Source organism: Eubalaena glacialis, chromosome X (genome assembly GCF_028564815.1).
Source record: "Eubalaena glacialis isolate mEubGla1 chromosome X, mEubGla1.1.hap2.+ XY, whole genome shotgun sequence".
Classification (NCBI taxonomy): domain Eukaryota; kingdom Metazoa; phylum Chordata; class Mammalia; order Artiodactyla; family Balaenidae; genus Eubalaena; species Eubalaena glacialis.
Genome location: NC_083736.1, coordinates 137,088,615 through 137,101,867, shown reverse-complemented (window position 1 = coordinate 137,101,867; position 13,253 = coordinate 137,088,615). Strand labels below are relative to the sequence as shown.

Genomic DNA, 13,253 nt, shown 5'->3' with positions numbered 1-13,253 from the left:
AAGTCAGAATCCTTGATCTCCTGCGCTCCCCCTGCCCCCAGCACACACATGCCCTCCACTGATGGCACCTAGAGCAGCCACCGCATCGCCTGCTTAGACTCTGCAGTAGCCCCACACAGCAGGCAAGGAGGTCACTGTGTGGGTCCCCAGCCAGAAGTGCAGTCCGCAGGCAGCCTCCAGCTGCTGGCTCCTTTGGGCTTGGCCTCAGCTGTGAGCACTTCCTCACTCGGTCACGCCAATTCCAGGGCAGTGCCCAGGTGGCTGGCTGAGGCAGGGGGTATAAAACCACTGCCCTGCCATCACTGCCCAAGGTGGCCTGGAGCTTTCTTGAGCCTGCATTGCAATTCAGCTTCTTCCCCTGCCCAGATCTGCTTCCTCTCCCTTCCGTTCACGGGTGTCAATCCCTAATAAACGTTCAGTACCCCAAACCGTGAGTCCACCCCGCAGCACCTTGCGTCTCCCTGCCCCCTCGTCCCCCCTCACACTGTATTTTCCATTAAGAGTGAACTTTTTCAGACTCCTCATCTGATCATGTCACTCCGCTGAGAAAAACCCTCTGAGGGCCTCTCATCCCTCACAGAGTGAAATCTAAAGTCTGTTTCCTGGTAGCAGGGCCGGCTTCCTGGACATGCAGCCTATATAAGGCCCAGGGCTTAGAAGAGCCACACTTGGTTTACTGCTCTACTGCAGCCATCTCACAATTCTCCATTTTTGAGTAAGAGGCCCTGCAATTTCATTTTATACTGGGCCCTGCAAATTATGTAGCCAGGCCTGCCTCATTTTGAGCTCATTTTCTGCGCCTTGCTCACTTGGCTCCAGCCCATCATTCTTGCTTTTCCTGGAACATGCCAGATTGTTCCTGGGGTCGGGGCCTTGGCTCTTGCTGGTCCTTAGTCCTTAACGCCTGGGCCCCTCTTTACATGATCCCTTGGGGCACTTGATGAATTCTTTATCCTTGAAATGGAGGAGGTTGACCACGGTCCCTCTCGCTGGTGCGTGGTGTTTGTTTATCACATTTTCCTGGGAACATGGTGTGTTCTTTCAGGCTGCAGATGCAGCTCCTCTTCGTTTCAGGTTAGTCGTCTTATATCTTTGATGGCATCTATGTGCCATTTGGGGTTCCCTACTACAGGGACACGAATTATCCTTATGTTGGATTGTCTTTGTCTCTCTTCCAGTGCTATTAGCTTCACTCTAATTGCTTTAGCTTTTGTCTTTTTCATCTGCATACACTGTGTGTCTAGTTTGATTTTCAGCTACGTATATTCTGTTTCTGGCTGTTTTTAAATGTATTTATTAGTTCCGTAATGATGTGTTTTGGTCTGCAGTTTGTTTCCCTAGGTTGGGAATTTGCCCTTTCATCTTACTGTGTTTTATCTTCTCATCTTTGAACTATTATTGAGAACATGTTCTTATAAAGTTGTGAGGAATTTCCTTCTCTTCCTTTTGTGTATTCTCTTCTTGGTGGGATTTTGCCTTTCCTGAGCCATCCCCCTCCCTTTTTTTTTTTTTTTTTTTTTGCTTTTGGCCATGTTTCTAGAGTTACCGTGTTGTTTCTTGTCAACTTGGCGCAGGCTTAGACGGCTCCATCCAGTCGTTCTGTTTGCTTTGGTGCCGCAGGGGAGTTCTGGCTCTCTCTTCCCAGTCTTCTGGCATCCTCTCTCACTGCTTTCTCCTCTGGGCTGTCATGAGCTCGTTCTCTTGTGGGCAGAGACAAGCTGCACACGTGGGGGAGCTGCAGTCAGGGGGACTCTTCGGCAGCATCTGGAGTCTTCTCTCTAGCCTAGGAATTGTGTTAATTGTCTTACGCCAGGGTTCAGTCTAGCCGCTTGAAGGACATGTATGCCATTCCTATAAGGGATGTGGGAAGGGGCCACCCCAGGTTCCCAGTGGTCCCCGTCCCCTGGCCTGGCTCGCTGGGTGCTTTACCTGTTTCTCCTGCACCTCCCGGTTGCAGCTTCTGTAGTTCCTGGGCCTAAAAGGAAAAAGTTACAGACTCCTACCCAGTTGCTTCTTTCCAGCTCAGTGAGGAGAGGTTTCGGGGTGTTGTGGGCTCCCCAGCACGGCTTCCAGGGGTGAGGCAGGAGCTCAGTCTTGCTGCTGCTTTGTTCTCTGGAATCCTTTCTTTGGCTGCCAGGTTTTGAAATGTACTGCGTTCGATTTTATGTCCCTTTCCTTCGTTTGCTGAATTCTGTCCTTCACACTCCTCCTCCCCACGTCTGTGTGTTTCTCATTTTATTAGGCGTTGGGAGAGAGCAGTTCTGTGGGACGTTGTAACCCGCCGTTTGAACCTAACCGTCTAATCCATGTGGAATTGATTCTGTTGTGTGGCGGGAGGATGCAGTGGTCACAAGAAGCACGTCACAGCCCTGCCACCCCTCCGTGCTTTTCTCTGGCTGTTCACAGGCGCTGATTCTAGGTAAATCTCCGCTGGAGAGCCGGTAGTCAATGTTCCCATTGTATTTTCTACCCAGTTAGTATTTGTACACAGGGAAGCCACTCACTGGTTGATACTTGTCTTGTCACCAGGCATGTTAGTTACTTTTTAGCCGGTCCCCAGAGTTGTTTACGGGATAGAGATTAGTCCCTACTGCTTGCCCGCTGCTGCCCACTGCCCAGCCTGCTGCTGGCCTTGCCGTGTAGGCCTCTAGGCCCTTCCGTCTGCCACCGGCAAACTGCACTTCAGCCAGCCTGGCTTCTGGGTCCCACCGTTGTGACCTTGAAGATTTCCTCGGCCTCTGTTGGTGGGGGGGCATCCTGTCACCACCGACCCCCCTGGCAGGTCCCTCCTTGGCATCGCTCACGGTGCCTCAGCCATTGGTGGCACCCTCTTGTTTGCCAGCTCTGACAGACACATTTCCCCTTTTTTCTATTTTGTTGGTCATTTCAGTGGCTCCTATGTCATCATCGGGAAGCAAGTCTGTCAGGCATGCAGCTGCGGGGTGACCTACACTAGTGAGAGGCACAGCAATGAAAACAAGGGCATCACCTCAAGTGAGAGGAAAACAGTAATGACAGAAAACTGCAGCAGGAAGGAGCTGTGGGAATCTATTGCTGGGGACCAAAGAGGCAGGCGTGACCTGAGCGCCCGTGCAGACTGGCTGTGGGGACCTGAAGGCTGGATATTTGTCGTGAGGGCACCGGAGGCCAGCTCTGCCCCGTTTGTGAGAAGGGTTGCCGTGAGCACCCTGCGGCGTGGAGGAGACACGATGGAAGAGACGTAGCTAGATGTGGAGGCCGGGGAGCAAATGCTCACGACACAGGCTGTCCAGGGGAAGAGATGAAATCACAAAAACGTCAGTCATAACGACTGACTTCTTGGTTTTCTCCCATTCTTAACTCATTTGGCCAGCCCCCTCTGCAGTGGCCTGCGTGGGGACAGTTGGTGGTGAAGCCACCCAGCTTGGCTTTAGTCATGGTCCACGACTGTACCAGCTTATCACGCCGGGCCCGATCCTTCCCCCACCCGCAGCGCCCCCGCACCGCCTTCCGGAGCGCTCCCCCGGCTCCCGCTCTCTCCCCTTTCACAGCACTCATCCAAATCGCTATGATTTCATTATTGACTGTATGCTTTAGAAGATTGTTTGTACCAGGAGAAAGAGAAGAAATGGATGCAGGTAGAAAGCGTGTCTTGTTACCGGAGCAGCCCTGGCCCCAGCACAGCTCGGGCCCGCTACCTAGATTGTCAGCTACCGAATGAGTGAGTAGGTGACATGAAACACCTCCACCCCACTCCCAGTGTCCTTGTCGTGATGACTTCTGTTCAAAGCTTGCCCCTCCCTGCTAGGCATTCCAGAGTGGAAGCAGTTTCTGCCACCCCACTTCACTCCTGTCTAGTTCCAGAACATTTTCATCACCCCCAAAGGAAGCCACGTGGAAAACAGTCTGGAGCTTCCTCAAAAAGTCAAACATGGAGTACCCGTGTGACCCAGCGATTCCACTCTAGGTATAGACCCAGGAGAATTGAAAACATACACCCGTGCAAAAACTTGTACTCAAATATTCACAGCAGCTAAAAGGTAGAAGCAACCCAGATGTCCATCAACAGATGAACGGATAAACAAAGTGTGGTGTGTCTATACAGTGGAATGTCACTCAGCCATAGAAAGGGAAGAAGTTCTGATACATGCTACAGTGTGGAAGAACCTTGAAAACATTATGCTGAGTGAAAGGAGCCTATCACAAAAAGCCATATATTATATGATTCCATTTATATGAAAGGTCCAAACAGGCAGATCCATAGAGACAGAAAAGAGATTAGTGGTTGCCAGGGGCTTGGGAGTAAGGGGGGCTGGGGAAGTACATGCTTAGTGGGTATAAGATTTCTTCCGGGGGGGGGTGACAAAATGTTCTGGAACTAGATAGTGGCGATGGTTGTACAACATTGTGAATGTACTAGGTACTGCTAATGGTAAATTTTATGTCATGCATTTTACCACAATAAAAAAAAAAGATCAAACACCCTCAGAATATTTAGCCAACAACCTTCAACTTGACTAAATGCCTAGTCATTAAACTTCTTGGATTAGGTTCCTTTCTGACTGTCGTGGTTACCGTGTCCTGGGTTTCAGAGATGGCATTCAGGTCAGCGTGGTCCAGTCTAGCATGTGTCACCGTAGGTCCCCACATTCGCCAATTTCTCTCACATGGACAGCAGAGCTACTTGCCTGAGCGTCATAAAACCTGCCTTTATGATTTAGGGTGATTGGTGAAGTCAGCTGTCATTTTAGTGGGTTCTTATAAAAATTGAGATATAATTCACATACCATGAAATTCACCCATTTAAAGTGTACACTGGCATTTAGTACACTCATAATGTTGTGCAATCATCAATCACCTCTATCTAGTTCCAGAACATTTTCATTACACCCCTCGCCCCCCCCCAAAAAAAATCCCTGTACCCGTTAGGAGTCATTCCCTGTTACCCACTACCCCCGGACCCTGGCAATGAATAATCTACTTTCAATCTCTGGATTTGCCTATTCTGGACATTTCATATAAATGGAGTCATACAGTGTTTGTCTTTCTGTGTGTGGCTTACTTCACTTAGCATAACATCTTCAATTCAAGGTCCATCCATGCTGTAGCAGGTGTCAGAGTTTCCTTCTTTTTTTTTTTTTTGCCCCACCACGGGACTTGTGGGCTCTAAGTTCCCCAACCAGGGATTGAACCTGGGCCCTCAGCAGTGAGAGCATGGAGTCCTAACCACTGGACCGCCAGGGAATTCCCAAGTTTCCTTCTTTTTTAAAGCTGAATAACATTCCATTATATGAATGAACCACATTTTTTTTAATAAATTTATTCTTATTTTTATTTGTTTTTGACTGCGTTGGATCTTTGTTGCTGAGTGCAGGCTTTCTCTAGCTGCGGCGAGCGGGGGCTGCTCTTGGTTGCGGTGCGTGGGCTTCTCATTGCGGTGGCTTCTCTTGTTGCGGAGCACAGGCTCTAGGCACGCGGGCTCAGTAGTTGCGGCTCACGGGCTCTAGAGCGCAGGCTCAGTAGCTGTGGCTCATGGGCTTAGTTGCTCCGTGGCATGTGGGATCTTCCCGGACCAGGGCTTGAACCCGTGTCCCCTGCATTGGCAGGCGGATTCTTAACCACTGCGCCACCAGGGAAGCCCCGGACCACATTTTGTTTCTGCACTTATGTGTACCTGGACACTTGGGTTGGTTGGTTCTACCTTGTGGCTACTGTGAATTGTGCTGTTAACGAACATCAGCGTCCAAGTATCTGTTCGAGTCCCTGTTTTCAGCTCTCTGGGGTCCATACCTACGAGTGGAATCGCTGGGTCACATGGGAACTCCACGTTTAACTTTTTGAGGAACTGCCTGACTGTTCTCCACAGTGGCAGTGTTTTTTCAAACTTACTTCTCTTTCCCATGTGTGGTAGACTCACGCTATCAAGATGAGACTTACCATATGGTGCTGATTGCCTTCATTTGGGGAGGGTTCTACCTTTGGGTGGCAAGAACTGTGTTTTATTTAGCTTTTCAAAACATAGACAGTTTCTTGCATCTTCTAAAAACTGGGGTGTTAAAAAATACACTGAATTCAGAGCTGGTCTGCTAAACTTCAGGTTCCACCATTGAAGCCTTCGAGCTGAACCCCATCCCCTCTTTTGCTCCCCAGAGACCACTGAGACCCTCTTCCAGTGCCAGTTTGATTTCTCTCAGATCTTTAAAGGGGCCAAAGCTGGCGTCTCAAAGCGCTGCTACGTTTATTGATTCGTGCAGAGAAGCCCCCTTGATTCTGAGATTCTGCAGCTCATACTGGAGGATGGAAGCAGCCACTGCCAGGAGGCCACTTCTCTCCTCTGGTCCCTGACCATTGACCTGGGGAGGTGGCCGCCACCCTGTCCTTCTGGTTCGTGGCTTTGTTGTGGTACTTGGGCTCCTTACGTAGCTCCATGGGGTGGATGACTGGGAATGAAAGGTGCTGAGACACTCCATCTCCTGAGATTGGCCTGATGCAAACATGACTGAAATTGGGAAAGGTCAGGATATTGCTGGGGCTCTGGAGGTTTCCTAGAGCTCACTCTGGAGGGGGCAGGATTCAGATTCAAGTGAAGAACACCTTTTAGCTGTGGCTTTCACCTGGCTTTGTGGCCTTTCTTTTGTTTTTTAATCTGGAAGCCTTGGAGATAGAGTAGTCACACCTCAGCTGCAGTTGTCTGGTCAGCTGCACATGTCAGCTGTCGGCTGATTGCACCCCTGGAATGCACAGGAGCCTCGGGTCAAAAGAGTGCCATCAAACCCCTCGGGATACAATGATTTGGCCTGAAATCAAGATTCCTGCAACTCTCATTTTCCTTTGCTAGATCAAAGGAAGGATTTGATCTAATGTTTTCGTTTTAGCAGCAAAATTACCAAATGATGTTTTTTTCACACAAGAGCCTTCTCTCAGTCTTCGTAGATATTTAAGATTTGTGAAGGCCTTCTGCTTCAATGTGATACCTGCATTTCCCCCACACAGTGCACAGATTAGTTGTTCCATCAGTATTAGAAGTCAGGTCCTAGGCAAGGCTGCCTTTGGCAGTGATTTTTTTTTTTTTTTTAACACGAGGAAGTACCTCGACACCTTCATTCACACTCACGGCTTCACCATACAGAGCATAACGCTGTTGAAAACATTGCAGTTCTTTGAGCCACGACAAGAAGGCACTTCTGCGAGGTTTTCAGCCTTTTCTCTTAATGTATTCATGTAACGTGAAGGCGTTCTCTTTAATTGTTAGGAAGCTTGACCGAAGCGGCTCTAAAGTATTCCTGTCCAGCAGCACAGTTTCCGGTTATGTTGCTGTCATCTCCCCCTTTGTGGACACGCTGCCCGTTGCCCCCGCGCCGCTGGCAGTCGCTCCATCGCGCTCCTGAGCCCTGAAGGATGGCCCTCCTCAGAGCATTCATCCGGGGCAGTTCGGGCACTCGGGGACTTCAGCATCAAGCTCACGTGCAGCCATAGGCACGTCCCCCTTTTAGCGCCTCCAGACCAGGGAGCCAGCCCAGGACGGCGCGTCGCTCCTGTTGTCCTGTCTCTTCAGTCTCCTTTTCTCCTTACGCCGCAGCCCATTTCGAAGAGTCCAGGCCCGCCAGCGTGTAGGCTGGCCCTGTCCTTGGGCTCTCCCAGGCTGCTCCTCCCTGGCTCTTCCCCGGCCTCCTCCGCCGAACAGGACCCCTCCCTCCTTCCCTGCCTCTTTAGCCTGCGTATTCCTTACTTTCTGGCCAGCTTGTGAGTACAGGTAAGACTTTTTAAACACTGTCCTCTATAATATCTTCTAGAAGATGTTCGGTCCGGCATTTTTAGTAGTTTCAGCAAGACGAGTCTCTGCAGACCTGTCTGCCTCGTTGCTGGGAGCTGATCTGTGGAAGCCTGGGACTTGTCGTCCCAGCATGACTGTCCTCCGGGTCCCCTCCCTCTCCGTCACTGTAGACGTCACCATCTGCCTTTCTGGGCCCTCAGTGACCGCTCCAGCGTCATCTCCTGCCAACCCCGACCCACCAGGGCCCAGGCGTCCAAAGCCATCGTGTACGCACTGACTCAAGCCTATTGCTTTGCGTGCTAAACTAGCCCCTGCTACTTGAAGCTGATGGGCAGGGGAATGGGGCCATCTGAGGAAGCGGAGGTAGCATAACATGTGCGTTGTGATCATCCCTTGGCAGAATTATTAAGCGCTGCTCCTGTGCACCGAGCAGGGAGATGGCAGGAAGGAAGATGCACGCTGTCTGGGGGGTTGAGCGGCGGGGTGGCATATTCAAAATACACTGTGCGGGGAGCAGGGAAGGCCTCTCGGAAGACGAGAGCGAGGGCTGGCCCAGAGCCACTGTTACACAGAATGCTTCTCCCTCCAGGGAGGGGTGTCACAGTGGTGACAGGATAGGGCTGTTGATAGTGCCGCCCGGGCCCACCTGGTCTGGCCTGCCTGGAGCACTCCTTGTTGGCCTGGGGTAAGTACTCCTCCTCAGCCCTAAACACCCAGCTGTGTCTGGGCTTCCTCTGTGCCTGGAACAGAGGAGAGGATCGCTCTTTCTTTGTTGCCTCCCCTCACCCCCACCCCCCGAAATTGGGAGCTCTAGAAGACCAGAGAATGATGCTGGTTCTACCCTGGCCTCCCAGCCCCTAGCAGAGGCTGGCTCAGGGCAAGGGCAGTCGATGAACACACGTCAACTCAGGCATGACCTCAGGCAGGTTCCCTTGTCTGGTTGTACTTGCTTTTCTTTTCACCTGTAACACTGAAGAGTTGAACAGGTGAATATCCCCAACTCTAAAATGTGTGAACTTAAGAACTAGGTGCTCAGTTCTCACGGTCCTCTCAGCAGGTGTGTGGGTGTGCGCACATGCATGCAGAGATACACGGTCTGGAGGGCTGTTTGGTTTCTTCTTTTTTGTTTTTTTTTAATATTTCTTTCTTTATTTGGCTGAGCCGGGTCTTAGTTGCAGCACGTGGGATCTTCGTTGCGTCATGCGGGCTTTTTAGTTGCGGTGTGTGGGATCTTTTTAGTTGCAGCATGGGGGATCCTTAGTTGCGGCATGCAGGATCTTTTAGTTGCGGCTTGCATGTGGGATATTAGTTCCCTGACCAGGGATCGAACCCTGGTCCCATGCATTGGGAGCGCAGAGTCTTAGCCACTGGACCACTAGGGAAGTCCCTGTTTGGTTTCTTTGAAAAAGTGTGTTTCAACAAACCCTATAACCCTCCTGGTGGGGGGCCTTGAGTACTCGCCTAGTACCCCAGCCTGGCCCCCTCCCTCAGGTCACCCTGGCACTGAGCAGGTGGCTGGGCCGAGGGTAAACTCACTTGGATTACCTGTTTTCCATCGTTTTTGCCTCCACTCCACACCCAGCAGAATGGCTTCCAGACTTCTTCGTGGGCTTTTATTTGTTTTTAAGCAGAGAAGTAGCAGTCAGAAAATAAAGTACCAAACACGTCTGTGCTCCTCAATGCACAGAATTGAAAATCACCATATACTCACAGTTGCTTCAAGTAATTTCAATTTTTTTTTTTTTTTGTCTGCATTGGGTCTTCGTTGCTGGGCGCAGGCTTTCTCTAGTTGCGGCAAGTGGGGGCTTCTCTTGTTGCGGAGCACGGGCTCTAGGCGCGTGGGCTTCAGTAGTTGCGGCACGCAGTCTCAGTAGTTGTGGCTCGCGGGCTCAGTAGTTGTGGCTCGCGGACTCTAGAGCACAGGCTCAGTAGTTGTGGCGCACGGGCTTAGTTGTTCCGCGGCATGTGGGATCTTCCTGGACCAGGGCTCGAACCCGTGTCCCCTGCATTGGCAGGCGGATTCTTAACCACTGCACCACCAGGGAAGTCCCAAGTAATTTCGATTTAAAAGAGCTAGAATAATCACAGATAGAGTTAAAGGTCTTTTTATTCCCATGTTTGGTGCTATTGAAACTTCATTTACTGCATACTTAGGAACAGTTGAAAAGGTAAATTTTATGTTATGTCTGTTTTATCACAATAAAAAATTCTAAAAATCCAAACAGTTCATTAAGGCCAAGTCAGAGTCCGGGCACAGGGGTCTCCCCTCCTTGCGCCTCTTTTGCTTTGTTTACGTTGAAGTGTAGCTGGTTACAGTGCTGTCTGTGTTAGCTGCTCCTTCAGCTTCTCGACGCGGGCGTGGCTGTGGCTCCCCCCTGCTGCTGGCCCAGGCTTCCTCGTCCTCAGCTGGTGGCATCACCGTCCTCGCAGGCTTTGGCCATGGTCCTCAGCTCATCCCCGGCCCTCGTCCCCACACCGGCCAGCTCTGTTGCTCCGCCTCCTGGTCACGTCCCCAGTCCTCGCCCTCCTCGCCCTCCTCGCCCTGGACCACATGCCCAGAGCGCCCCGAGAGGCGTCCCACAGGCTCCCTGCTGCCCGCTTAGGTCCCCCACAGGCCATTCTCCACATGGTAGCCAAAGGGATCCCATCACGCTCAGAATAAAACCCGACACAGCCCCATGTGCCCCCTCGAGGCCTCTCTCCTGCCCGGAACCTTCTTCCCCCATAAGCCCACTGGACCCTCACTTTCTTTATGTCTTTCTCTCCTTCCCCCAACATCACCAAGTGGGTTTTTTCTTAACTATATTCTAATCAGTTCATTCTTTTGGACAGTCACCTGGTCACTGCGTAGCCCAACAGAGGAGCCCTTTCAGCCCACGTCCTTTTGACCCTTCTGTCACCCCTGTGCACTGCCCTGCCTTTCCACCCCACAGGCCACCCCAGAACTGGAGCCCCCCACTTTTCCCCAGGCCAGCCTGGTTCCCCTCCATGGATGCTAGGCATGTTCCCTTCTGTTCCCTTTTGTTTTCATTTTGGTTTTGGTTATGTAAACTTTTACATGATTCAGAAATTGAAATTCTGGTTTGGCACACCCGGCGAGGTCTCGCCTCGCTCCTGTCCTCACCTTGGTCCTGCCTACCCCGTGCCAGGACTGGTTCCCTTCGTTTTTGCCATCTGCTTCCTAAAGTCCCCTTCTTTTCTCCCCCAGAGGGCTGCCTACAGTGTACGGTGTTCCCCTCACAGGAGGTCCTGGGGGTCCCTCACCCACGGTTCGGGCCGCCCGGCTCTCCGTGGTGCGCACGTCGGCATCTGCCCAGCAGGTCTCTGGCGGCGGCTGTCTGGCTTGGCCGCAGTCTTGAGCCGGTGAAAAGAATGCTGTCGCCAGAAACATCGTGCATCTGTTGTTTTGCATTTCTGCGGGTGTCTCTTCAGGGTAGATTTCTAGAAGGGCTGGCCCTAGATGGCATCGGCACCCTTGCTTGTACCTAAGACGCATTCCTGGGGCGTGTGGTTTGTGCTTGACTTTGCCATAGTTAAATTATCAGGGGAATGCAGATGAGGGCTCTGAAGAAGCCAGCCTTTGCCATCAGTGCAGTGTTTTTCTCTGGCTCGGGACAGCCCAGGTTCCCGTGGTGACAGTGGGCTGCGGGCTGCATGAAGCTGCCCAGGGCTCTTTCTCCTCTCCCATCAAGGAGCTAAGCCTGGAGAATTAGAAAGTCAGCTGTGTGCTAGAGCTCACACTCGGGGCTCTAAACTTCTGGAGGCGGAGCCAGGATAGGGAGGAGGTCGGGGCGCGCCCTCCCTGTCTCCGCACGCCTGACCTGAGTGTTCCTGGTGCGAACTCGCCATCGGTGTCTTGGCCACGTCATTGGAGTCTGGTTGCCAGGGCACGCCGTGGTGCCTTTGTTGCGGTCTCCACGGTTTGGCCAAGAAGGGAAGTCACTTGGGGTGGGCCGACGTGAGGTGGTGGCTGGTGCCGACGTGCGCCACGCGGGCCCAGGTGGCTCTGGGACTGAGATCTTTTCCCGGATGAGCTGAGCTGCTAGCTGCGGGCTTCTCGGGTGGCTGATTCTGAGCCTCCCTGGCCCGGGTAGTGCTCTTGCCCTCTTGGCCCGGCCGTGAGAGCAGCATGGCCAGACCCTGATCCCGGGGCCTCACAGTGACCATTGCCGAAGTACACAAGGAGGGGACCTACCGGGCGGGACGGCAGCACAGGGAAGGAACTGTTCTGTCGGCACGAAGGAATGGGGAGGTGCCCGCCCTGGAATGAGGAGCGTCTTCTTCTGCGCCTTTCCGTTCTCCTGGTCTTCCATCGCATTGGCCAAGGCCAAGGCCCTGTGTCGTCAGGAGCGTCTGGTGATAAAGGCGCCCCGACCTGGGATTGCTCCTCTTCTCACGCCACAACCCTGGGCAGCAGTGTCTGGTTACCCACATCCGCCAGTGTCCTTTGTGACTCTTCTCCCTCTGGGCTGTTGACCCATTGTTGAGATGAGGAAACCGAGGCACAGGATGTTGCGCTCACTTGCTCAGGTCGTGTTTGGAAATGGCAAAGTCAGCATTTGAGCTCAGGTTGGCTTGCTCCAAATTTGCCTGTTTTTCCGCAGCGCTGTGCTCTGCGCCACCGCCCAAGGGGCACTGTTGAACTCTTCCCGTCAGCAAGTTGTACTGTGCTGTTTTTATTGAGCACACGTTTGAGAAAACCCAAAACACAGAAGCTGTAGTAACAGCCAAGCCAGGCCTTCGTGACGAGGAGCCCCCCTCCATTTTGGTGGGTAGGTCCCTCTCCGGCAGTCGAGGAGGGCCTCTTGTCATCCGTCAGACACGGAGGCCCTCGGGCACAGCTCGTAACACTGAGAAGCCACCTTCTCAGTGCAGGCATGCTAGGAGCGGGACTCAGGGTGACCACGGCGCAGGTAGGGTGCGGTGGGCCATCGCCGTCAGCAGCCCAAGGGCTCTGAAATGATCTGTGAAGGGGAAGGGCATCTGGATCTGGGCGAGCACTGGCAGGGCAGCCCCTCTCCCAGTGCCCTGCCCACGCTGGGGCGCCCGGGGCCTGCTGTGGCTCACTTTTTCTGCAAACCAGTGTGTTCTCCGTGATACTTACGTACTTGTTTAACACTTCAGGGAAGAAAAGGCAGAAGAACAGGATCTCCAGGGCCTGAAGGATAAACCTTTGAAGTTTAAAAAGGTGAAGAAGGATAAGAAAGAAGACAAAGAGGGCAAGCATGAGCCCCTGCAGCCAGCGGCCCACCACTCTGCTGAGCCAGCAGAGGCAGGTAAAGCAGAGACCTCGGAAGGGTCGGGCTCGGCCCCAGCCGTGCCAGAAGCTTCGGCCTCCCCCAAACAGCGGCGCTCCATCATTCGCGACCGGGGACCCATGTACGACGACCCCACTCTGCCTGAAGGTTGGACCCGAAAGCTTAAGCAAAGGAAATCTGGCCGCTCCGCTGGGAAGTATGATGTGTATTTGATCAAGTAAGTAAGGGTGACTCCTGTTTCT

The 13,253-nt window shown here is 52.5% G+C and overlaps 1 protein-coding gene across 2 annotated transcripts in view; it reads left to right on the top strand.

Moving 5' to 3' along the window:
* Positions 1-13,253, top strand: part of MECP2 (methyl-CpG binding protein 2) — a 52,375-nt gene that overhangs the window by 36,631 nt on the left and 2,491 nt on the right. The window contains exon 2 of one of the 2 annotated variants that reach the window (XM_061178519.1): positions 12,878-13,228. In XM_061178519.1, coding sequence (XP_061034502.1) covers positions 12,878-13,228 — 351 coding nt within the window. Of the gene's footprint in view, positions 1-12,877; positions 13,229-13,253 lie in introns of those variants that run through there. The other variant, XM_061178520.1, reaches the window with a different exon arrangement.